Source organism: Bos grunniens, chromosome 1, assembly GCF_055505025.1.
Source record: "Bos grunniens cultivar Pamir isolate PY7600 chromosome 1, Bosgru_T2T1.0, whole genome shotgun sequence".
Classification (NCBI taxonomy): domain Eukaryota; kingdom Metazoa; phylum Chordata; class Mammalia; order Artiodactyla; family Bovidae; genus Bos; species Bos grunniens.
Genome location: NC_141165.1, coordinates 150456267 through 150484069, shown reverse-complemented (window position 1 = coordinate 150484069; position 27803 = coordinate 150456267). Strand labels below are relative to the sequence as shown.

Here is a 27803-nt window from a genome sequence, read left to right as displayed (position 1 = left end):
GGCTGAGGATGCTAAGGACCTTATGAAAACACAGCACAGGACAAGAAACCCACGGCCCTGCATCATGTTTCCCCTTAGCATTTGCCCGACCGTCCAGTGATTAGTCTAAGGTACATGGACCTCAGCACCATTGGCACATTGAAAGTGAAAGTCGCTCAGTCGTGTCTGACTCTTTGCAACCCCATGGACTATACAGTCCATGGAATTCTCCAGGCCAGAATACTGGAGTGGGTAGCCTTTCCCTTCTCCAAGGGATCTTCCCAACCCAGGGATTGAACCCAGGACTCCCACATTGCAGGTGGCTTCTTTACCAGCTGAGCCACAAGGGAAGCCCAAGAATACTGGAGTGGGTAGCCTATCCCTTCTCCAGGAGATCTTCCCAACCCAGGAATCGAACCAGAGTTTCCTGCATTGCAGGCAGATTCTTTACCAACTGAGCTATGAGGGAAGCACAAGTGCAAGTGAAAGTTGCTCAGTCATGTCTGACTCTTTGTGACTCCATGGAATACAGTCCATGGAATTCTCCAGGCCAGAATACTGGAGTGGGTAGCCTTTCCCTTCTCCAGGGGATCTTCCCAACCCAGGGATCAAACCCAGGTCTCCCACATTGCAGGTGGATTCTTTACCAGTTGAGCCATAAAGGAAGCCTGGGCCAAACAATTCTTCATTGTTGTGATGTCCTGTGCATGGCGGGATGTCCAGCAGCATCCCTGGCCTCTCCTCTCTAAATGCAAGTAGCACTCCCCATTCTAGTCATGACAATAACCAGAATTTGCCAAATGTCCTTTGAGGGCATCAACCCCAGTTAATAACAACTGGTCTACCCCAGGCCATTGTAGTGCTTTAATCAGTTATTCTGTTTTATGTTTTCTGAGCAAATACTTTAAGACATTAATGCATCATTCCAGGATAGAGCTCTAAATTATTTATATAAGAAACCACAATCTTCTCAAGAAAAGAGACTTCACTGCTTTTTTGGCACTTGCAAATACAACTAAGAGCAAATTCTGACTAGGGTTAGCTTATGCCAACTTTTAGCATACATTAAGGTTAAAAAAAGGAACAAAATACAGACTGGAGAATTTTGATCCATGTTTAATGAAAAAGAAGTTACAAGAATAGAAATGGACATAAAAGAAAGAGATCAATTTGGGGAAACATTGTGATGGAACAAGGGAAGACCATATTAATCCTGAATTTACTCATGTATTCTCATTAGTCATCACTGACCCAAAACATCTCCTTAAACCCAAAACAGAGGGGTAGTTAGAATTTTACTGATGTTTACATGGGAACTCACCAAAGTAATGTCTGTTTCCCCCAGAACACACACAAGCAAAGGCAGAAATGTTTACCAGGAGGTAACGTGGCATGAAGAAAATGCACCTTTATCAGTTTTTCCTTACAACAGCAAGTTAGCACTGTGAATGTGCACTCACACAAACATGCTTGCTGCTAATATTTTCATGAGAAAGCTTTTATAATATGCAACAGTATATTCTTAGTGCAATCAATCATTGAGGGATTAAACCTAATGGTGAACATAAATATATGCAGTGAAGTTTCTGACAGTTCACACTGGAGCACAGTTGAAATATTAAAGACATGAAATTTAAAAATACTCCGATGTGAAACTACAGTGAACATCTTACTAGTCTGTTTCATGGCTGAATTCTGCTCGTGATTCTTAGTAGAAACAGTCAATGTTCTTTATCATTTTCTACCCAGATATATACAGTATGATCATACCTTGCTAAATAAGGAAAAAAAATGTTTTGAAACGAATTATGATCTCTAAAAACATCTGGTAAAGGTTTGCTTTCATTATCTTATTTAAAATAAAATAGCCCTTCTGTCCAACTAGACTGGCAAGCATGCAATTCATTAGTGTAGACCTTGGCCGTGTGTGTAATAAGGAGAAGCAACAGATTTTACTCGCTATCCCTTTAAAATAAAAAATCTTTTGGCCAGTGCACAGCAGTCACCAACCTCTTATGCTCACACTGAATCATGTCGAGTTAGGACGAGCCCTGTCTCTTCTGATACTGTATTCTCAGTTTCTCCAGTTGTTCTACACACTGGGACTGGGCCAGCTTCAGTGTCCGATTCTCCTCCGTCAGTGCCTCGAATTCCCGAGCCAGCTGAGCGGCATCCAGCTTCTCCTTTTCTGCCTGATCCAGCTTGGCAATGAGCTCCTTTCTGAAGATGCACGGGGCAGGTGAGGCAGAAGCACAAAACGTAATGAAACAAATTAAATTACACAGCAACAGCATACTGGAAGCCGAATATGTCATTCCGCTCTGCTAAATCGGACCCATCTCTGCTTCTCCAGTGACTTAGGGTCATTTTTCTAGGTTCACAAATGTTTGCTGCCTTTATTTTATCCCAGCACCTCTATTAGGTATATCCCAAATACTTAAAATACACTTTCGAAAAGCTCAATAAGTCCATCAACAGTCAGAAAGGTGATCCTTTAAAGAGTTCAATTAACTGTAAATGTTACCACTATTTTGGAGAAAAAAGCAGAAAAATTTGTTTACAACTTAAGATGCTACTGTCTTAAGGGTAGACTTAAGATGCTACTGTCTTAAGGGCAGGGGGACTATAGTTTGTCCCTTATCTATTAACAAGTTTTGTCCTCCAAGTTCAGATATTACTTCTTTTGTTTTCTGAGTTTAACAAACCTTGACTAAGTTTTTTCGAACTAAGAAATCTCAGTTGCTTCCTGCAGGTTTTATTTTCCATGTCTTTCTCTAGTCCTTACGTATATCTTGTCACTTTAACTACAAAATGATGTATCCACATTTGGTGGGAGTCTGACTTGAGAATTCAGGAAGTAGGCTAAGGTTATTGGAGGGAGCCTGTGGTGATAACGCCTTAAACAAAATCAGTTTTCAATAAATATTTGTAAGTAATTCATTGATATAAATACACATAATAAGGAGGAGAAGGCAATGGCACCCCACTCCAGTACTGTTGCCTGGAAAATCCCATGGGCAGTGGAGCCTGGTAGGCTGCAGTCCATGGGGTTGCTAAGAGTTGGACATGGCTGAGCGACTTCAATTTCACTTTTCACTTTTCACTTTGATGCATTGGAGAAGGAAATGGCAACCCACTCCAGTGATCTTGCCTGGAGAATCCCAAGGATGGGGGAGCCTGGTAGGCTTCCATCTATGGGATCGCACAGAGTCAGACACGACTGAAGTGACTTAGCAGCAGCAGCAGCAGCAGCAGTCCATGTTTAGATTTAATAAATTGGGGTGGGGGGCACACGATCCCATGGACTGTAGCCTGCCAGGCTCCTCCCTCCATGGGATTTCCTAGGTAAGAATCCTGGAGTGGGTTGCCATTTTCTATTGCAGGGGATCTTCCCAATCCAGAGACTGAGCCCGAATCTCTTGCATCTCCAGCATTGGCAGGCGGATTCTTTACCACTAGCGCCACCTAGGAATCCATTAATAAACATGACAACCCAAAACAGGTCCACTCCCCTTATATGTGTCGGTTAATCCTAAACTAGATTTAACTGAATTCTCCTTTACCTCCATATAAGGGTATGTCACATTTCTTCCTCCTCTGTAGGAAAAAGTGCAGAGACCTGGAACATCACTTGAACCAAGTGATCAAACTTGACATTTCTAGTAACGAGATCAGTAGATGTTGCATACATCACAAAAGACCCTACATCTTTTCTGTGGTGTGTGCATGCTGTGCTGAGTCGCTTCAGCTGTGGCTGACTCTTTGTGACACTATAGACTGTGGCCGTGCATGCTCCTCTGTCCATGGGATTCTCCAAGCAAGAATACTGGAGTGGGTTATCATGCTCCTCCAGGGGATCTTCCCCACCCAGGGACTGAACCCACATCTCATCTCCTGCATTAGCAAGCAGATTCTTTACCACTAGCACCACCTGGGTATTCCTTCCAAAAAATGCAAATACCAGACAACCTCAAATTGAGGGAAATGCTAAAAAAAATAGCTAGCCTGTACCCTTCAAAATGTTAGAAACAACTCTTTCACATGTTAAAAAACTAAAGAGAAATCAATATGCAATTCTGGACTGGGAAAAAAAAGCTCTGAAGGACATTATAGGGAAAGCGATGCAATTTGTTGTTGCTGTTGTTTAGTCGCTAAGTCATGTACAACTTTTTGTGACCCAAGGACTGTAGCCCGCCAGTCTTCTCTGTCCATGGGATTTCCCAGGCAAAAATACCAAAATGGGTAGCCATTTCCTTCTCCAGAAGATCTTCCAGACTCAAGAATCAAACCCATGTCTCCTGCATTTGCAGATGGGTTCTTTACAGTTGAGCCACTAGGGGATGCAATTTAAATACAGGCTATGAATTAGATAACAGTACTGTGTCAATGCTAAATTTCTTAATTTTAATTATGGTACTGAGGTCAAGTGACAGGATGTCCTTGTCCTTAGAAAACATCACTGAAGTATTTAGGACAAAGGAGCATAATAGAGATACAGATACTGATTGACACACACATATATATCTGTATATATATGGGATTCCTTGGTGGTTCAGACGGTAAAGCGTCTGCTCGCACTGCGGGAGGCCCAGGTTTGATCCCCAGGTCAGGAAGATCCCCTGGAGAAGGAAATGGCAACCCACTCCAATACTCTTGCCTAGAAAATTCCATGGATGGAGGAGCCTGGTGGGCTACAGTCCATGGGGTCGCAAAGAGTCGGACACGACTGATCGACTTCACTTTCACTTTTCACTATTTATCTGTATATATACATGTGATATAGATAGATACATATCCTACCTCTCTAAGAGAGAAAGAACCCCAGCAGTGTGCAGCTTTTGGGAGAGGGAGAATAAAGCACAACTGGGGAAATTTTTAATAACTGCTGCTAAGTCACCTCAGTCGTGTCCGACTCTGTGCGACCCCATAGACGGCAGTTCACCAGGCTCCCCGTCCCTGGGATTCTCCAGGCAAGAACACTGGAGTGGGTTGCCATTTCCTTCTCCAATGCATACAAGTGAAATGTAAAAGTGAAGTCGCTCAGTCATGTCTGACTCCTAGCGACCCCAGGGACTGCAACCCACCAGGCTCCTCCGCCCATGGGATTTTCCAGGCAAGAGTACTGGAGTGGGGTGCCATTGCCTTCTCCTTTAATAACTAGTGAATGCAATAAAGGAAATATGGGGGTTCTTTATATCATTTTTGCAACTTTTCTATAAATTTGAAACTGTCAAAATAAAGTTGCCTTAGAAAAAGGGCAAAAAAGCAAATAAGAATAGAAGTTCTAGTATTTTCTTCCTGCATTCAATGGACTACCTTGTGTACCCAATTTGGTGACCACTGAGCAAAATCAGGCATTGGAAAGAAACACCCCAACAGGGACAAAGGGAAGATAACCTGAACACTGATACGCATACACACAAAGTTCCTTTGGGCTCTAATTGATCTTTGAATCTTCCATGGTGTTTAGAACACAAAGGCTCCCAAAGACAAATTAGAAGTTTGGGATTAACATATACACACTACAATATATAAAATAGATAAATACCAAGGACCTACTGTAGAGCACAGGGAACCATACTCAAATCTTATAATAACCTATAATGGAAAAGAACTTGAAAAAGAATTTATATGTGTATATATACATAACTGAATAATTTTGCTGTACACCTGAAACTAACCTAGCATTGTAAATCAACTATACTTAAATGGTTTAAAATGGTTTTTAAAAGTGGTTTGAAAAAAGAGTATAGGGAATTCCCCAGCAATCCAGTGATTAGGACTTCACATTTCCACTGCAGGAGGCATGGGTTTGATCCCTGATCAGATTCAGTGAGGCCAAAGAGGGGAAAAAAAATATAAAGTCTGCAAGAAAATACTTGTTGATTAAATATAATTGGAGAATAAGGTACCTCAGGGTCAACACATGTTTTAAAGATAAATAGAAACTCAAAGTACTTAATCTAATTGGGAAAAGTCACACACCTATTAAGAAACAGATGTGAATCGAACCTATTCTTCTGATTAAATGTTTGAGGTTCTTGCCTCTAAACTTAACTTAAGCAATAAACGTTAATAATTAAATGTTAGTTAAGTTTCTTATGGGCTTCCTGTTGGCTCAGCAGTAAAGAATCCACCTGCAAGGCAGGAGATGTGGGTTTGATCCCTGGGTTGGGAAGATATCCTGAAGGAGGGCATGGCAACCCACTCCAGTATTTTTGCCTGGAGAATCTCATGAACAGAGGAGTCTGGAGGGCTACAGTCCATAGCGTCACAGAGTCAGAGACAACTGAAGCAACTGAGCATGCACACATAGTTTCTAATGTAACTATCTTAAAGAAAGTGAAGTGAAGTCGCTCAGTCGTGTCCAACTCTTTGCAACCCCATGGACTGTAGCTTACCAGGCTCCCCCGTCCATGGGATTTTCCAGGCAAGAATACTGGAGTGGGTTGCCATTTCCTTCTCCAGGAGATCTTCCCAACCCAGGGATTGAACCCAGGTCTCCTGCATCGTAGGTAGACGCTTTACCATCTGAGCCACCAGGGAAGTCCTGAAGAAATTTCTTAAAGAAATTGATCGGTAAAACTTATGTAAGTAAAAAGAGACATGCCTTCAAATCCCTCACCCATCAGATCTATTCCTGTTCTTTTCATCTCTTCAAATTAACTGTGTCACACAAACAGTGGCTACTGTCCAGGTTCCATATCTGATCTTGTTTAAAACTCCTGAGGACATTCATTACCAGTTTTAACTGGTAGGGAAAATAAATCACAAAATCACAGATTTTACAACTAAAAGGAATGGTCGTGATTGTCTAATCCAATCTTCTTGAGTCGGAGAAAGTCAATAATAATTTATTCCTTACTGGAATCAAGAAGACTCGATTGATAGATTTCTAAATTAGTTTCATGTATTTGATAAGCAGTTATACATCTATTTAATGAATACTGTCAAAACATCTGTTACCTCCTGTCCAAGACCTAGTTATATAGACAAGTTGATGCTCATCCATTGTGCTGTGCTGTGCTTAGTCGCTCAGTCATGTCTGACTCTTTGTGACCCCATAGACTGTAGCCCGCCAGGTTCCTCTGTCCATGGGGATTCTGCCGGTAAGAATACTGAAGTGGGTTGCCATGCCTTCTGCCAGGGGATCTTCCCAACCCAGGGATCGAACCCAGGTCTCCCATTTATATAGACAAATTGATGTTCATCCATTAGCAATTCATAATTAAATCCTGGCACATCAAGCTACAAAGATAATCATAAATAGATGATCTGAAGAACAAGTCAATATGTATAACTGACTAGATAGGGTCTTGCTTTGATTTCTTATTTATCATTTCTATCATTCCCTTCAAAAGAGTTTGATAAAGGTGCAGAAGACCATCATCACAGGAATCTTATTTCTGATGTCAAGAACCTGTAACACAGTTTTCCACATGAGGTACCTCAACAGTGAAAAGGTCATAACCTTGGCTGCACCAGAGATCACCTATTGTCTCCATCCTAAGCTGCATGCTTGGCAAAGGTTTTATTTGCTAAAACAAATAGGAAAAGGGGAAATCCTAGTGAGTTGGTAGAAAAAACTTGAAGACTTTCTGTAAAGTAATTCCAAAATGAAGGATATTCTTTATCTTATAGGAGGTTGGAAATAGATTCATCATTAGGACAAATATTTCTCTGCTTCTGTGAAGACCACTACTATGGCTCTTCGAACTTTCAAAGCTGACTAAACATTTTTATTTGGAAAAGAAAATCCTGGCAGGTTAGCCCCTAGGAGCTAAAGTATTAATTTTAGATAATAAAGTAATACAATACTATCTCTATCATGGGGAGACTTTTAGTTTAAATAAAGATTTAGACTGCACTGTTAGTGATTCTCGAAAGATATGTGCACTTTGCTGTTGAGTATCTAAGTCCAGTTGGATTCTTTTCAATCCCATGGACTGTAGCCTGCCAGGTGCCTCTGTCCATGGGATTTCCCAGGCAAGAGTACTGGAGTGGGTTGCCATTTCCTTCTCCAAGGGTGTCTTCCTGACCCAGGGATTGATCCCACATCTCCTGCATCTCCTGCGTTTGTAGGAGGATTCTTTAAAGGCCCAAATCTTTATGACTGGGGCACCAGTGGAAAGTGTAACCTTGTAGTCTGATGAAATCTGGGATACTGGGATTTCACATAAAGCTCAGTCCTAAAATGAAAGAATCCCCTTGACCACATCTCTGCCTCTCGGAGCAAAGTGAAGAGTCAAGACACTTCTTTGGCCCTTCTACTCATTCACGCAACACATATTTGTTGAAATCCTATTGCAAACCAAGCCCTGTCCTCCATTCTCGATTGCTTAGTTAGTCTCAGAAGTGTATCTCCCCTGTTGGAAAACGAACACAAATCCTACAACTTACCAAAAACCATCTTATCTGTATTAGACATCTTAGGAAAGAGGGTCAGATTTCGTTCCCTCATTACTACATACCCTGCAAACACTTGTGGAGAAATATCCTCATTCACTGTTTCTTTATAACCCTGAAAACCTACTTTCTGAGGGCTGTGTAAATACTTCAGGAAAATATGCTGGGAATGAAAAAAAGCGAGGTTTGGTTTTCAACGTTTGCTAACTGTGGTACTGTGGGAAGAAAACTTCCCTGAAGTCAAGCAAGTGAAACACATAAAACTGAACTTCCACCATCTGGCCCTTCCCTGCCCCTCACCCTCTTTGTCCCGTCTTTGAGAGTTTCCCCAGAACACAGGTTAAAAACCTCTGAGTTCCAAAATGTAACACAGGAATATCACAAAGAAATGAATGTTTCTGGTGAGATAGAAAAACCTCTTGCTGCTGGAAATTTCAAAACAAATTAAATACCATAACTAAAAACAAATCAAAATAGGGCTGTTTCTAAACTGACTTTACAAATTGCTTACACTCCATTTTCCTCCATCCCAATATATTCTCCTCAAGTGAGATATTGCTCCCTCAAGCATCATTTTAAACACTTTAAAAAGATGTGAAGGGACTTCCTTGGTGATCCAGCAGTTAAGACACTGCACTTCCAGTGCAAGGGGTGTGGGTTTGATCTTTGGTTGGGGAACTAAGATCCCACATGCCATGCAGAGCAGCAAAAAAAAAAAGACAAGAACTGCTGATCAGATGTTAATTGTGGTATTCCCCCTATGAAAACCCTTTTCTAAAGTTTTGCCATTAAAATTATATATCCTTTTTTTTTAACTCAATAATAAAAAGACAACTCAATTTAAAAGTGGGCAAAGGATCCAAATAGACATTTCTCCAAGACGTCATAGAAATGTCACAAAGCACATGAAAAGATGTTCAACATTTTTAGCTATCAGGGAAGTGTAAATCAAAACCACAAAGAAACATCATTTTATAGCCACTAGTATGACTATACGGAGAAGGCAATGGCACCCCACTCCAGTACTCTTGCCTGGAAAATCCCATGGATGGAGGAGCCTGGTAGGCTGCAGTCCATGGGATCGCTAGGAGTCGGACACGGCTGAGCAACTTCACTTTCACTTTTCACTCTCATGCATTGGAGAAAGAAATGGCAACCCACTCCAGTGTTCTTGCCTTGAGAATCCCCGGGACAGGGGAGCCTGGTGGGCTGCCGTCTATGGGGTCGCACAGAGTCGGACACGACTGAAGCGACTTAGCAGCAGCAGTAGCATGACTATAACCAAAAAGACATAATAAGCGTTGGCAAAGATGTGGAGAAATTGGATCGTTCATACGTTTCTAATGGGAATATAAAATGGTGTAGCCATTTCAGAAACAGTCTGGCAGCCCCTCAGAAGGTTATGGGGCTTCCCTTGTGGCTCAGCTGGTAAAGAATCCTCCTGCAATGCCGAAGACCTGGATTCAACCTCTGAGTTGGGAAGATCCCCTGGGGAAGGGAAAGGCTACCCACTCCAGTATTCTGGCCTGGAGAATTCCACAGACTGTATAGTCCATGGGGCCACAAAGAGTCGGACACGACTAAGTGACTTTCACTTCAGAAGGTTACACGTGGGACTATCACAGGACCCAGCAATTCTCCTCCTAGTAAAAGTGAACGGAAAAGATACATACCCACAAACACTTTTACATGAATGTTTGTAGCAGCATTATTCATAATAGCCAAAACTTCAAAGAATCCAAAGGTCCATCAACTGACCAATGGATAAATAAACGTGGTATAACCGTACAGTGGAACATTATTTGACAATAAAAAGAAATAAAACACAGTTGTATCTCATTTTATTGCACTTTGCTTTATTGTGCTTCACAGATACTGTATTTTGCTTTTCTTTTTTTTTTTAACATTTGCTCATTTTGTGTCTCTCTATTACATTTTGGAAATTCTCAAAATATTTCAAGCTTTTTCATTATTACTGTATTTGTAATGGTAACCTGTGATCCATGATCTTTGATGTTATTATGTAAAAAGACCACTATTTTATGAAGGTTAGCATTTATTAGCAATAAAGTGTTTTTATATTAAGATATGTACTTTTTTGGGTTTCCCTGGGGGCTCAGCAGTAAAGAATTCACCTGTGGTGCATAAGCTGCAAGAGATGCGAGTTCAGTGTCTGGGTCAGGAAGATCCCCTGGAGAAGGGAAAGGCAACCCACTCCAGTATTCTTGCCTGGAGAATCCCACAGACAGACTGGCAGGCTACAGTCCATAGGGTCACGAAGAGTCAGACACGACTGAAGCAACTTAGCATGCACGCATGTACTTTTTTAGACATAATGCTGCTACACATTTAATAGATTACATAGTATACTTAATAGATTAATAGTATAAACATGAAAGTGAGGTGAAAGTGAAAGTTGCTCAGCCGAGTCCGACTCTTTGAGACCCCATGTACTCTACAGTCCATGGAATTCTCCAGGCAAGATCACTGGAGTAGGTAGCCTTTCCCTCTTCCAGGGGATCTTCCCAACCCAGGGATCTAACCCAGGTCTCCCTCATTGCAGGCGGGTTCTTTCATACTCACTGGGAAACCAAAGAATTTGTGTGACTCTCTGGTGCGATGTTCACTTTACTGCCCATGGTCTAGAACCAAACCTGCAATACCTCCAAGGTCTGCCTGCACTGACACATGCCTCAACACAGATGAACTTCGAAAATATTACACTAAGTGAGAGAAGCCCGTCACAAAAGACCACATACCACGTCTCTGAATGAGAAATGCATGATTCCATTTCTCTGAAATATCCAGAATAGGCAAACACACAGAGTCAGAAAGTAGATGAGTGGTTGCCAGTGGCTGGCAGGAGGAAGAGGAATGGGGACTGACTACTCAGTGCAACAGATTTGTTTTTGGGGGTGATGAAAATATTCTAAAATTGTGATGATGGTCGCACAGCTCTGAGTCTACCAAAAACCCCTGAATTGTTTCTTTTGTTACATAACATTTTTCAACCCAAATTTTCTAAGAGTTTACCTCTTTTCCTGATATTCTAAGTCAATCTTCCCACCACCACCACCCTAGCCACACCCCACAACATGTGGGATATTAGTTCCCCAACCAGGGATCTAACCCTCACCATACCCTCCCCGCATTGAGTGGAAACTCAGAGTCTTAACCACTGCACCACCAGGGAAGCCCCTCTAAGCCAAACTTTTAAACACTACAGCACCTAACACAATTTTTCTTACATAGAGCAACAAGTGATTTCTCCTCTGAATGAGATAAAACACAAAGCAAACTTTACTATTATAAATTTAAGTTTATTATTTTTAACATATTTTAAAAATACGTATTTAATAATAGTATTATTAGTATTTAATCGGAGAAGGCAATGGCACCCCACTCCAGTGCTCTTGCCTGGAAAATCCCATGGATGGAGGAGCCTGGAAGGCTGCAGTCTATGGGGTCCCTGAGGGTTGGACATGACTGAGCAACTTCACTTTCACTTTTCACTTTCATGCATTGGAGAAAGAAATGGCATCCCACTCCAGTGTTCTTGCCTGGAGAATCCCAGGGACGGGGGAGCCTGGTGGGCTGCCGTCTATGGGGTCACACAGAGTCGGACATGAATGAAGTGACTTAGCATAGCATAGCATTAGTATTTAATAATACTAAGTTTACTACAAACTTTACTGTTATAAGTTTAAATTTTAGAACTAATTAGAGTTTAACTCTACCTTTTCTTTTTTTTTTTTTTTTTGCTGTGTTGAATGACTTGCAGAATCTTAATTTCTTGACAGGGATTGAACCCAGGCCCCCTGAAGTGGAAGTGCAGAGTCCTAACCACTGGACTGACAAGGAATTCTCAAAAACACATTTAAGACATGCAAACAATTCAGTGATAAATTTCAAATGTCATAAAATATCTATGGGAGATTTGGGTTGACATACACACATTACTATATGTAAAAATAGATAGCTAATAAGGATCTACTGTATAGCACTGCTGCTGCTAAGTCACTTCAGTCGTGTCCGACTCTGTGCAACCCCATAGATAGCAGCCCACCAGGCTCCCCCGTCCCTGGGATTCTCCAGGCAAGAACACTGGAGTGGGTTGCCATTTCCTTCTCCAATACTGTATAGCACAGTATACTACTATACAGACTTCTCAATAAGTCTGTAGTGACCTATACAGGAAAGAATCTAAAAAAGAGTGAATATATGTATGTGTGTGTATATATATATATATATGAATATATATATATGTATATGTATAACTGACTTACTTTGCTATTGTAAATCAACTATACCACAATAAAAAAATTTTTTTTAATACTAAAATAGATAAAAATGGAATCCTAAAATATGTTCAATTAACCCACAGGATGTCAAGGAAAAAAACAAAGGAAATGGCAAGGAAAAAAAAAACAGAGGAAACAAAAAGAAAACAATAACAAAATAACCAACTCAAGTTTATAGCCCAACAAAAAAAAAAACTCATTTCTATGAGTTTCCATTAGTACACAAAATTTATATGTGTTCTATAAAAATGCTCATAATATTTATTGAAAAAAGTATATATATATTTTATGTTACTATACTTGTACTTATATAAATATATTTATTCACATACAAAAGGGTTAGAAAAAAACAGGCAAAAATGATAGTAGAGTTTTGCAAAGCTGTCAGAATTATTGGTAAATTTTTAAAGCTTTCAGTAAAATTGTCTTTTTTTTTTCAGCTGAGAAGAGAAAACTTCCCAATGAAAGTAAGAAGCAGCTGTTTGTATATCACCGGTCAATAAACCAGAAACTATTCTTTAAATTAAATTCACCCTATTGTGAGTTTGTAATCTTAGAAAATGTTTGATTCTCTTTATCCACCCAACAGACAAGATTTAAAATAATATATAATCAACTCTTCTCTCCCCTCTGTGAAGTCTCTCAAACTAGATCCAGGGAGACCCCCTCTGGAGACGAGAGTGAAGTTCAGTTTAACCTGTGCCCACATGGCTCCAACATGTAAAAACTCTCTCTTAAACACCTGGGTTAATATGGACAGTGCCCCTCTCAGTGTGGTATGGAACATTCACTGCACAGCTGAACGCAGTGGCTGTTCTTTTTTTTAACGCTTTATTTTGTACTGGTGTTATAGCCAATTAACAATGTCGTAGAGTTTCAGTGGACAGCAAAGGAACTCAGTCATATATATCCATTCTCTGGATGTATATATATCCAGTCATAGATATAGATATATCCAGAAGCAACGTAATCAGTCACATTTTATTAAATATAGGGAAGAAATGCTCATCCAAATGATTGAAAAATGAAGAGCTGATTTATTTCAGTCAAATCCATTTGGTCCACTCTATTTTGACTAAGTATCAACAACCTCAGATATGCAGATGATACTACCTCTAATGGCAGAGAGTAAAGAGGAACTAAAGAGACTTTTTTTTTTCCCCCTTTAAAGAGCCTCTTGATGAGGGTGAAATAGGAGAATGAAAAAGCTGGCTTAAAATTCAACAATCCAAAAACTAAGATCATGGCATCCGGCTCCATCACTTCATGGCAAAGAGCAGAGGGAAAAGTGGAAATAATGACAGATTTTATTTTCTCAGGCTCCAAAATCACTGCAGCCACAAAATTAAAAGACAATTGCTCCTTGGAAGAAAAGTTATGACAAACCTAGACAGTGTATTAAAAAGCAGAGATATCACTTTGCTAACAAAGGTCCATCTAGTCAAAACTATGGTTTTTCCAGTAGTCATGTATGAATGTGAGAGTTGAACTATAAAGAAGGCTGAGTGCCAAAGAATTGATGTTTTCAAATTGTGGTGTTGGAGAAGACTCTTGAGAGTCTCTTGGACTGCAAGGAGATCAAGCCAGTCAATCCTAAAGGAAATTAGAGTATTCATTGGAAGAACTGATGCTGAAGCTGAAGCTCCAATTCTCTGGCCACCTGATTCGAAGAGCCAACTCACTGGAAAAGACCCTGAAGCTGGGGAAGATTGAGGTCAGGAGGAGAAGGGGACGACAGAGAATGGGATGGTTGAATAGCATCACCAAATCAATGGACATGAGTTTGACCAAACTCCAGGAGACAGTGAAGGACAAGGAAGCCTGGCATGCTGCCGTCCATGGGGTCACAAAGAGTCGGACACAACTTGGCAACTGAACAACAATCTTGCCTAAACACAAAGACCATTTAGGAGAATATCTGTTGCAAAATGAATTTCTACTTCAGTAAAATGAAAGTGAAGTCACTCAGTCGTGTCCGCCTACCAGGCTCCTCAGTCCATGGAATTTTCGAGGCAAGAGTACTGGAGTGGTTTGCCATTTCCTTGTGGCAGATGCTTTACCATCTGAGCCACCAGGGAAGCCCACTTCAGTAAAGTGTTAAAAAAAAAAACAACATGAACCGCACAAAGCCTTTGTAGGATCAAGCTCATTTTTTTACAAATATAAAACATAACCATACTTCCAGTTTTAACAATTTATCTTAGCAATTCTTTACTTCTGATACTGACTCCATATTTTAAATACAGACCATACAAATTACAAATAAAAAATGCTACATGGTGGATATAACGATCTCCTATAATCGGCCACTGTAAATCACCCCAACTCATATTTTATCCTATGCTCAACTCCCTATTCAGTGACTGGGATACAAAGAGAAGTTAAAGGGTATCGAGCTCTGCAGGGAGCTAGACAGAATCAGAAAGACAGGACATACAGTTCAGTAATAGTGATAGTCGCTCAGTCATGTCTGACTCTGTGACCCATGAACTGTAGCCGACTGTAGGCTCCTCTGTCCATGGGATTTCTCAAGCAAGAATACTGGAGTGAGTTGCCATTTCCTTCTCCAGGGGATCTTCATGATACAGGGATCAAACTCACGTCTCCTGCATTGCAGGCAGATTCTCTACCATCTGAGCCCAGTCAGTGAGTAACTACTGATAACACTAGCCTACAAAAAGTGCCCAAAGAATCATTCCAGTAAGTTTTTCTTCACCCAGGAAAAGCGGTGGGGTGGTTGGGGAGGGATACAGGCTAAGTTCTTTTCAAGGGTAGCGTTTGGACAGATGAAGAGGAATGAAGGAGACTCTAGACTGAGCCTGATGTGAGCAAGGGCACTGAGGCAGGAAAAGTGAATAGGCGAGAATGAGCTAAAACATTCTGCAGAGGTACTAAGACCATACTGAGGCAGATCTCACAATCTAGGCGGAGAACTTCATGTCCTTTTCTCTAGCAACGTGAAACCACAGGCAGGGAAACCAGTTAGAATATTACACTGACCAAGATTTGAAGTAACAAGTCCCAATCCCAAATGGCAGAAACTGGAATGAATAAAAAGGACTTTGAGAGACTTTACCAAAAAGAAAGGAAAAAAATAATCAAAGAATCTGGTCTTTGTCTAAAATCTAGTGAATTACTTAGAGAGAAAAAAAAAGATAACATCATGATTTCAAGAAAACTCCAAACCCTTCCAAATAGGCTTGAGAGAGGAAATAAGATGAGTTTTGCAGAAACAGCAAGAATATGCTTCAATAAGAGAGCAATGAATCACTCTCATATTGTATTATGAGATCTCATATTGTTGTCCTATTGTATTTTTTGATGCAGCATATAAAAATATACACTTACAAAACATATAATTTAGTGGAAAAGTCTTGTATTGCCACCCCCCCAAAAAAGCTACACATGTGGCTAATTTAAATAACACTATAACTTCAGTCTAAAATATTTATTATTTACAAATAAATACATAATTTACCTGGGGCTTTTTTTCCTATCACAACACCATAGTTAACACACACATACACACCAACTGGAAGATCGTTTATAAGCCACTGATAATACAAGTCCTCCCTTAACTTCATCACTGGTTACATTATTGATAGGCATCCTCAGTTCCTTTATGACACTTTTTGAAGGACTCAGATTGTATGCAAATGTACAATCAAAGCATTCCAACCAATTTGTGAAAACTCTTTAGACCAAAAAGTAAGTCTCAGACATACAAAGGAAAAGTTGTGTTTCTCATCTCCTCATGAGCATCTTTCAATGCCCTATAGCCAAAAGTCCAGGTATGACTTTATATTTGAAGGAAAGTAAGGAAGTAAGAGGGCTTCCCTGGTGGCTCAGAGGTTAAAGCATCTGCCTGAAATGTGGGAGACCTGGGTTCGATCCCTGGGTTGGGAAGATCCCCTGGAGAAGGAAATGGCAACCCACTCCAGTATTCTTGCCTGGAGAATCCCATGGACAGAGGAGCCTGGTGGGATACAGTCCACGGGGTTGCAAAGAGTCGGACACAACTGAGCGACTTCACTTCACTTCAAGGAAGTAAGAAGATATTTGCAACATGCCAACTGGTCTTAGCATAAATGATGTCCGACCCTAAAACCAGTGCTGCTCCCCACCATATTATCCTGTCCAACTACCATTCTGGGGAGTCTTCAAAGGGTCCCGAGAGCTTCATAAATCTCTCAAAACAAAATATGTTTCCCTTAGAGTCATTTAAAAATTATGCTTTATATAAGTATAAATAGAAATATGTTGTGATACCATGTATCACTCCAGTAGGAAGAAGAAGAGCAGAAACTTAAAGACTCACAATATGTTTGGATTATGTGTCACTCATTCACCGAAACTTGATTCAGTATCTACACGCTATGTATTGTGCTTCAGGAAAATGATGGTGGGAAACACCTGACTATCCTCCCTTTTTAGGACACTTGCCATTTAGCAGGAGATGCAAATATCCATCAAAAGATCTCCCTAATAAATGTGTAAGTACACACTGACCAAAGCTATGAAAAAAAAGTGTCTGATGCTTTGAAAGGATGAAAGAACGGGGATCACTGAGTTGATATCGGCAGAATTTAGTGCAATCAAGAAAATGGATACATGTATGGCTGAGTCCCTTTGCTGTCCACCTGAAACTCTCACAACATTGTTAATCAGCTATACTCCAATACGAAGCAAAAAGTTTAATATAAAAACAGGAGGAGAATTCAGAAGCATAAAGTTATGAGTAGGTAAAGTGAGAATGCTTTAATTAATAAACTGCCTAACTCCCTTCAGCAGAACTTTAATGATAATAGAAGCTGTGAAGATAAAAAAAAGAAAAAGAAAACTTACTGGACTATTGAGCTATAAAATACAGTTAATCAACTAACACATTTACCTTATCCCAAGGAGCCATCCCAGTGGCTTCTCTACCTGAGGTAGGCATGCCAGCATTCAAGCATTAATTAAAATCCACCCTAAGACAAAGTGCCCTGGGCCTTTGAGCACATTCTCAGGGAACACCACGTGGCTCCAGGCGGTATTTTAGCATCTTTGATTTCCTGAATTAAAGAATGCTCGTTAAAAGTTAAGTTTTGAGTAGGACACACTGCCCTGGTTCCTCTGGCCGGTCTCTTTCATCCAGCACAGTTCCTCTTTATCACTCCTAGAATCACAGATGAAGGCACAGAACCCTGAACCACAGAAAGTTCTCCTGCCCACCTGTCTCCTTCCCTCTCGCCCCCACGCTCAGCCTGTCCTCCCCTACCGTCCACCGTCCATGAGCAGCAGTCAGCGGTCAAGGATGAGGGTAGCCGGGGGCGGCACACTACTTACTTTCTTTCCTCCAGCAGGGCGATCTCCTTTTTCACCTCGCGGTATTCTTCTGCTATCTGGCAGTGCTGCTTGTACACCTGCATGGATTCCATGGAGTCATGACAAGGCGGCAGAGGCTTCACCAAAAAAAAAAAAGAAAAGAAATCAGTCCATTTCCTTGTAGCAGAATAAATTGCCAACCACTGTGCTATCCTGGTGATCTTTAGACGAAGAGGTTTTTCAGGAGAATGGCATTGTTGATCCACACTGGACAGGGACTGGCTGATTCTATTTGACTACAAATGGAGAAGTGGCCCAATAACCCCCCCACCCAACCCCCCCACCCCCTGCCACATGCATCGTCCAGTGTTATTCCAGGGCACCCTCAGGCCCAGGCCAGAGCCCTGAGACCCATGACAGGTCAGCTACCTGCCATGCACTGAAAAATAAGTCCCCTATAATTCTAAGAATCTTAAACTCTGCTTTAGAGAATATTTCGGTTGTGTGTTTCAACCACCCCTTGATTTTTATTCCTGATGCCCAGAGGCATAAATGAAACTTGTAGAGAGGAGGAGCCCTCCAAGAAAGGAGTCCAATAAACTTACTTACAAAAAAAAATAAATATATAGAGTCACAGAAATAGAAAAGAAACCTGTGGTTACCAGGGGAGAATAGGGGGAGGAATAAATTGTGAGACTGGGATGAACATACATACATCACTATACATAAAATAGATAACTAATAAGTGCTTACTGTATAGCACAGGAAACACTATTCAGTAGTCTGTAAGGACTTTTGTGAGAAAAGAATCTTAAATAAGATGCGTGTGTATAACTGATTCACTTTGTTGTACACTTGAAACTAACACAACATTGTACATCAACTATACTCCAAGAGAAAAAAATAAAAAGAAAGAAAGGAAGCCAAACTGAAGAAATGATGCTGGCCTGGAAATAATGCTTGCAACAATTAACCAACCATATGAAAGACCAAATCCCAAATAAAACGATGCTTACAACATGTGCAGGCAAAGAGAACAAGGATTCCTGTCTGTGCTTTTCTCCCATCCTTGAGGGGGACAACAGCCAGCACACAAGTTTTTCTAACCACAACATGCTGACTTCTTTCTAGAATTTATTTTTAAAGAATTGGCTTTCCCTCAGTTTGCAATTCTAAGTTCTAATTAGCAGCATGTTATTAAACACATTACTTTGAGAAAAACTAGTTAATATTCTTTTAAAGAGGTTTGTAATCACCCTTTTCAATTATTTAATAGAAAAATGTTGCATAGTATCTGAGAAAGTGTTAGTCGCTCAGTAGTGTCTGACTCTTTTGCGACCCCAAGGACTCTAGCCTGCCAGGCTCCTCTGTCCTTGAGATTCTCCAGGCAAGAATACCGGAGGGAGTTGCCATTCCCTTCTCCAGAGATCTTCCCAACCCAGGGATCGAACCCAGGTCTCCTGCATTCTTTACCATCTGAGCCACCAGGGAAGCCCAGTACCTGAGAAAGACCACTTAATCGTTATACAGGCTCTTCTGTCTAATCTTCTCTTCACAGTATTCTTAAATATGTATGCTATGTGTCTGACTAGGTTACAATCTCACTAATTTTATATTAGTAAATGAGAAATAATGAATTCCTTACTACTTGTGCCTCTCATTATATTCTTCAAGGAAACTGATTTCTTTGGGTGTCATATTTAGCAGTCTCACCCAAGATGCCAAAAAAATTCTAGAAAGTTCTACAAAATTCTATAAAATCTGACTGATAAATAAGATAACCCTTCCTATTTGTCATGAAGCCTTCTGAGTAGAGATCTTCTAAACGAAATAAAATTCAGAGTAAATGTGGATGAAATTAACCTTTATGTGGAACATCTATTGTGTTCTAATCTATGGAAATTCATCCAATAATTCTATTATGTAGTATTTTTCCTCACCGCCCTATGGACACATTCACAGCATAAACTCAGCCTGTTGGAACAATTATGCTTTTTTATAGTGAAATAAATTGCAAAGTAGTGCCCAGGAGTATTACAGTACAACTCACCCCAGGAGATAAAGCCATCGCCAAAGGCATTCAGAACTCCTGGCTCCTCTAGTCCTAGAAATCACCACCCTCTCCTCAATTTTCACCTGTTATACTGGCAAATGACCAGGTGTAAGAGTAAGAGTAATGAAAGCAATTTACTCTGGGTACCCTTGCCAAGCTGCTATTAAATCACCTGTGCCCTGTTAAAGGATTTGCCTACTGAAAAGCCCTAAGACTCAACACATCCTATTTCCTGCCCTTTTGAACACTCATAAACTATATTCAGCTCAGTCCATAAGCTGCCACATGGAGGTACCCGCACGATGAATTCAGCATAGCCACCTATGTGACAGCCAGAAAATTCTAGGACTCCATGCTTGCATGCCAAAGAGGATACAGATGAGAGAAGTCACGGAAAGGGAGAAATGCCCTTTGCTGCTATGGTTTAAAAGGAACACTGAAAATTACAAATAATAATTTTCTTAAGAGGCGAGAGGCCTGTTTTCCCCCTTGGCTTGCCAACATGAAATGCTTTTTATTAAAGGGGCAAGGTTTTCATGACTTCTTTTTTTATTGGCATTGTTTTTCTAAAAGCTTTTTTTAAACTAATTTATTTAACTTTGTGGCTGCAATGCCTGGCATGTAGAATCTTAGTTCCCTGACCAGGGATCGAAATTGTGCCCCCTGCATTGGAAGCGAGGAGTCTTAACTATTGGGCCACCAGAAAAGTCCCTAGATTCATTTTTAAATTGTTCAAATATATGTGTCTTCTTGGTTTATCATGACTTTAAGAAAAAAAACCAGCTAAGTCAGAACCAGGTAATCCATTGTATATTCTAAATGATTTTCTTTTATGTGAACCATTTAAAAAGCCTTTATTGAGTTTGTTGCAAGATTGCTTCTGTTTTATGTTTTGGTTTTTTGGCCACGAGGCATATGGGATCTAGTTCCCTGACCAGGGACTGAATTTGCACCCCCTCGCACTGAAAGGCGAAGTATTAACCACTGGACCACCAGGGAAGTCCCTGTTGGCAGTTTTTAACTGTGGGAAATTTGAAGATGTTTTTATGTCCTGGTAGCATGATCAATCATGCTAAAGGGACATGAGGAAAGGGAGCATTTCAAGATATATTCGATATCCTCACATGCTCTCAGCAGGCTGACCGTGCTATATATCACAATATTTTCAAGTCTGCCCACAATTAAGACGTTTTTCTTAACTTTTTAAAAAGCCAAAAATACTTAGTGTTCAGGGTTTTTAGGGAGTAAAATGATGCCAGGGTTCATGTCAATCTCCTGCGCCTAAGAGCTCTGTCTTCACCCAGCCTGACTTGTAACTCAGCACCAATACACATTCTTCCAATTTGCATAAAAGCACTGAAGAGTAAAATAGATTTTTTTTAAGCAAGGCAAGAAGTGATATTGCACAACCACCACAATATTATAAAATTATCTTTTTAAGTTGCCAGGGGCTGGTGCGTGTAAATGAGGAATTATTGGTTAATGAGAATAGAGTTTCAGTTTTGCAAGATGCAAATGTTCTGATGATTGGTTACACAACAATACAAATATACTTAACACTACTGAACTGTACCCTTAAAACTGATTAAGATGATAATATTTATGTTATGTGTTTTTACCACAATTTTTTTAACAGTTAATGGAAAAAAAAAAAGTGTCATTAGATCCTTCTGCTGCCCCCAACCCATCTTCCAAGCATTGCTTGCAGGATTCCCCATCTGAGACTCACTTTGTTCACACCCTATCTTTCTCTCCTTCCCAAATTTCTCCCCAGGGAATTAAAATTTCCTACCCCTTTATAACTTGAAACTGTGTACCACTAACCCAAATGTTGCTGGACAAACCGAAGTGCCCTCTGGTCAGCAGGACCCACTGTCTCTGGAATGGCATTTAACATCATTGGTCATTTACCCCATTTCAGGAAACTAATCCAAGAGTTTTCTAAGCACATATTGTTCTCATCCCAACAGGAATTTACCTGATATTAAACAGAACTACAGAGTAATGGGATGTGTGGCCCAGCATGACACAGCCCACTCTCACTGTTTCATGGCATAATGTGGGTGTGTGTGTGCGCATCATACCATACGGCCTTCACCAAACGTGAGTCTCTCTTCCCTTCGAATAAGCCCTCAAAATAGGAGACAATATTTACCCAACAGAGTTCACTGAATAAAGTGTTCGCCTGAGGAAATAGGTTCCTAAAATTCAAGCACAGGAATCAGGTTTCCAATTTTAAAATGGAGCTACTAGTAGGCTTACATCAGGTGACAGTTTACTGGCACTCATGAATCAATCAGTCACACGTTGGTTTAAGATACTATTTAGCATGTGCTCACACTAAAAGAAATAAAAACCTAAAAAATAATGTAAAAGAATGCCTGTAGTAACCAGATGAAAAACAGCTATTAACTTCTTGGAATAATAATTAACACTTTTTTTAAAATTTTAAGTATAGTTGATTTATAATTTTGTGTTAGTTTCGGATGTATACAGCAAAGTGATTTGGTTATATAAGTGTACATATACATATATATACATTCTTTTTCAGATTCTTTTCCATTATAGGTTATTACAATATATTGAATACGTTTCTCTGTGCTATACAGTAAATTCTCATGTATCTATAACACTTTTATTTTTTATTTCAATTCTCTTTGATTTTGACTATTCTCCGTCAAGAGATTTTCATACTTATATTCCCATGCTAGGAATGGACAAGCAATAAGTAAACTCCATGTTGACACTGAATTTCTTTTCGCTTCATGAAGAGCAATTTTCCTTGTTACTTTCTCCACAGTTACCCTAAATTCTCCCTTCGTTTGGATGCATGTATTGCACATTCTTATTTAAAGAACGAAATATTGAATTTCAAAGAAATGGAAGCCAAAGATACCCTATTTGAGTTAGGGACTTTGGGAAGGTCACGTACACACTGCTATATTCAAAATGGATAACCAACAAGGACTTACTGTATAGCACAGGGAACTCTGCTCAATGTTATGTGCTGGCCTGGATGAGAGGGGAGTTTGGGGGAGAACGGATACATGTATATGTACGGCTGAGTCCCTTCACTGTTCACCTGAAACAATCACAACACTATCAACCAGTTATACCCCAATATAAAATCAAAGATTTAAGTTTGAAAAAAATCCCAAGTATACCATCATTTGCAAAAAAGAAAAGAAAATGAAAACATAAAAATATTCTTTGGGCACTAGAGCACAAACTCTGCAAAACTGCAGAAACAACTTTTCCGATACACTGAATATGTGGTCTCTGGTCTCCTCACAACACAGCCAGTTCTAAGAAGGCTAAATTAAGACCTTCCCTTGACAGTGTCTCAAGCGAACGTTGAAACACACTTTCCCAAGACACAGATTGGGGTTTGGATGAAGTCAGAGCCCAGGAGAAGGCAGTTCCTCCTCACCCCCATCCCCTCCCTCATCCTGCCGCTGCCTAAGGATAGAGTTTGCAAGGGCTTTAAATTACACGGCAGCGTGAGTGAACCACTACGATCTCTGGTATCCACCCCAATCATCAGGACCAATTTAACAAGATGAAGTAAGAGAGAAACCACAGGCTCCTGTTCCAAGAATGCTGGCTTGAGCCACACCATCCTATCCATCGTTTTATAGCTAGCTCCTCCCGAAATGGACTCTGTCCTCTGGAAAGAGCCCCGTGGGAACGGACCAAGCCAAGCATCTCTCCGCAAGGGGCAAAGCCAGCTTAAGCATTTCCGTTTTCTACTTGGCTTCTTCAAATACTACTGGCCCCATCCACTTAAAAAACGTAAGAATTTAATTTTCCTCTCCCAGCTTCCCATACAGAAGATATATTTAGAGAAATAAATATTCTACAGTTGCTGAGCAGACTTCTTATTTATTCCTTGATTCTTGGTGTTATCTTTATTTTGGGGGTAGCACAGAAGGTGTCTGGTTTAAATTTTGTCTCATTTCAATGTCCCCAAATGAGCAAGTGTAATCTGTTATAACTAAGTGGAAAACCACAGTCAGGACTAACTGCCATATTTGAAAACTCTTTTATCTCGGAATTGTAAATATCTTTTTTACCATTTTAAGAATTGACATTTCCATAGTATCTACATCATGGTCAAAGTCATCACTAAGTAATAATTATAGCATATCTTATACATTACATAACACATTATATCATTATATATTACATATATACAATATATTAAACACATAAAATTTTATATATTGTTATACATATAAAATTTTACATTACACATAAAATTTTATATAATATAACATTATATTATATAATATTGAAATGAAGGCTATTTAGGTCAATTCTATCAACATAAGCAGTATTAAAGGGACAGATAAGTCGAGTATCCCAAATGTTTCTGAGAATGCATAGCCTAAAAACTGGGCTGCTCAAAAAATAATAATAATAAAGGTATCATTGTAAAGCTCCAAGTAATCTATATATGTTTTCTGTGTAGTCACAGCAGCCAAAAAAAAAAAAGCGGTAATATACTTTTTAATACATGTGTGAGAGAGAAAATGGCAGGACTTTTTTTAGTGCTTTATCTGGATGTTCAAGAGCACTGTAGTAGAATCCTAGAATGCTCATCCTCCATTTTATACCATCTTTGTTTCCCAGACAGCAAGTGATACACTGATGCAAGACCTAAAAGAAGTTTCAGGAGAGACTGCTAGGATAACAAGATACTATAGTACACAACCAAAGCTAAGAAATTGGTTATTTGTGGAGGTGACATCAGTTTCTGGACTTACCAAACTCTGTCTGAGAAAAAAGCAAGTTCAATGTGTACTGCAGAGACACCTGTTACTGTCTTCTCATATTAGATGGGAGGACCTTAGAAGGGACTGAAGCTATTGCTCAATTTGATTTAAAAAAAAAAAAAAAAAGTCTTTGTTTTCCAAATATCTTAAAGAAGAGGGCATCTCTATTCCTAACTCAAAAATCCAAAGAGATGCTTCTCTCATTTAATTTTACACATATGAAGATACTGGTACTTCAATAGTTCATTCAATAAACAATTTCACTAAAGCAGGAAATTAACATTAATTGAGCAATTATTTTGCCAAGTACTGTGCTATATCTATTCATCATCTCATTTAATTTGCACAATGATATGAGATATTTTCTCTACTTTGCAGGTCAAAAAAGTGAGGTTTGGGACTTCCCTGGAAGTCGAGTGTTTAACACCTCAGGGCTTCCAACGCAAGGGACGTGGGTTCGATCCCTGGTTAGGGAACTAAGATCCCACATGTCCCACGGCATGGCCAAAAAAAAAAAGAGAAAGAAATTGAAAAAAAAAAAAGTGAGGTTTACAAAAAGGAAATAACATGTTCCAAATTACAAAACTAGTAGATGGGGAGCGATGGTCCAAATTCAGGTCAGCCTGATGCCAGTGTGCATACCCCGGTGGTTGTCACTCCCCTTAACAAGTCTATTACAATCTAGGTGTTGGCATGCCCTCCACCTGATTATAAAAGCATAATCTTCCCAGGGTAAAAAAGATCACAAAGCTTAGCTTTGGATCTTCCATAGGTCAAACTACAATCTCCAAAACATAGCAACATGGTTAAATTTTACTAATAAGACAAATTTGGTTCTGAGCAGACCCTGGGACTGTTAAAGGATTGTGCCATCCTTCAGAAAAGAGAGGGAGGTCAGTCACGGCCTCTTCTTCAAATAAAAGGAAACAGAGGCCAAAAGAAAAGTCATGTTTTTCATTCATTCTTACAAGTGGACCTAGAGTTGAACCTCCTTTCTTTTGACAGTACGGTCTAAACTAGCTCTGCCCAAACACTGCCCCTAATGGACACGAAGAATTTAGAAACCAAGTTCCAGGAAAGGAATCCACACAAAATAGAATCAACCTACCATCTGCCACTGGGCTGAGGCCTATATAGAGTTGCTCATTTTAACACCTACCTTACCCCCAAGGTCTCTTGCCCAACATTTCGCATTAATAGAGACATCAAGAGAAATGTTTGTCACTGCTATTCTTGCCCAAGGCTTTTTTTGGCTTCTGTGAAAATAGAAGCACCATGAATTACATGCTCAAACATGTCCAGATTCTTGGCAAAGCAACTGAAAAATCTTGGGGGTCAAATTGGTGGTAGAGTAACTACCAAATAGTTGATAGCTGCATTTTATAAACTATGAAAGAGTGTGTAATGGACATCCAAAAGTCAGAACAGATTTTACAAGTCTGTTCTACAACCACAGTATAGCAACCTCACAAATCAGACATTCTCCACCTATCCATGTAATTTAAGCAGCCCATAGGTTCTGCCACAGTTGAAAAGAAAAAAATGTTACCTAGATTCAGAATCAGAGATCTAGTCAGAAATAGCAAATTTATGTAGACCAAAATTTGACTCACATGTTTCATCCTTAAAGCAGAGACATAATAGTTTACACAAGTGTTGCAAGGATCAAATGAGATCATTTGTGGCAAAACATCCCTTGTCCAAGTAACACTCAATGTGCATGGGTGGGATTTAAATGTGAGGGTATGCAGAGAGCAGGGCTTAGCAATCATCACCTAGCATCAATTACTTTTCATATTTATAAGGCTCTAGAGAGTCCCTTGGACTGCAAGGAGATCCAACCAGTCCATTCTGAAGGAGATCAGCCCTGGGATTTCTTTGGAGGGAATGATGCTGAAGCTGAAACTCCAGTACTTTGGCCACCTCATGCAAAGAGCTGACTCATTGGAAAAGACTCTGATGCTGCGAGGGATAGGGGGCAAGAGGAGAAGGGGACGACGGAGGATGAGATGGCTGGATGGCATCACTGACTCGATGGACGTGAGTCTGAGTGAACTCTGGGAGTTGGTGATGGACAGGGAGGCCTGGTGTGCTGCGATTCATGGGGTTTCAAAGAGTCGGACACCACTGAGCAACTGAACTGAACTGAACTGAGGGCTTCCCTGGTGGCTCAGATAGTAAAGAATCTGCCTGCAGTACAGAAGGCCTGGGATGGGAAGACTTCCTGAAGAAGGGAATTGCTACCCACTCCAGTATTCTTGCCTGGAGAATTCCACAGATGGAGGAGCCCAGCAGTTTACAGTCCACAGGGTCACAAAGAGTCAGAAACTTTCACTTACACTTTTTCAGAGACAAGTAAGAATCAGTTCATCCTCAAGCAAACAGTTACAACCACAAAGCACTCATATACCTCTGTAACCTAACTTTTATTCTTCTGTAGAGGATTATGATGGTCGGTAAAATTCCAAGAGCCATTATTATGTGATGAAAGCACAAGGAACTGACTATAAAGACAGCCTGCTCCACAGAATCGATGGTTCCTTTCATACATAAAGCATTTTCATTGCTTTCAATATAGAGACTTTCTGCTGCAGAGTGGCTTAAATTTATATGCTTATGCTAAGCATGGAAATAAGAATCTGCTTTTAGATATAGCTTTGTGTTATCTTTCCCCTCTCAATCCTTATCTTCATATGTTTTAGTCACTCATACCCTAGAATGTATAATAAAGGTAACAGACAACAGTCTTAGACAGAGGCAACGCTAACCAAATGGCTTGACTAATGGTAAATGTTTATAACAAACTCAATCAGATCCTTCACCCAAAAAACAAGCCCTCACTTAAGTGCTTTTAGTTGTACTGCTGGGAACGTTCTCTCTAGTCATGAAGTGGTAAAACAATACTATAGGGACTTCCCTGATGGTGTAGTGGTTAATTAAGACTTTGCCTTCCAATTCAGGGCATGTGGTCAGGGAGCTAAG

The 27803-nt window shown here is 40.0% G+C and overlaps 1 protein-coding gene across 3 annotated transcripts in view; it reads right to left on the bottom strand.

The window, feature by feature from the left end:
• Positions 1-1079: 1079 nt before the first annotated feature.
• The window catches only part of MAP3K7CL (MAP3K7 C-terminal like), a 48516-nt gene continuing 21792 nt past the window's right edge, over positions 1080-27803 (bottom strand). For 2 of the 3 annotated variants that reach the window (XM_086412912.1, XM_086412901.1), the window contains 2 exons: positions 18015-18130; positions 1080-2199 (listed from right to left, as the gene is read on the bottom strand). In XM_086412912.1, coding sequence (XP_086269038.1) covers positions 2019-2199; positions 18015-18130 — 297 coding nt within the window. In that variant the 3' untranslated portion in view covers positions 1080-2018. Of the gene's footprint in view, positions 2200-18014; positions 18131-20043; positions 20153-27803 lie in introns of those variants that run through there. The other variant, XM_086412923.1, reaches the window with a different exon arrangement.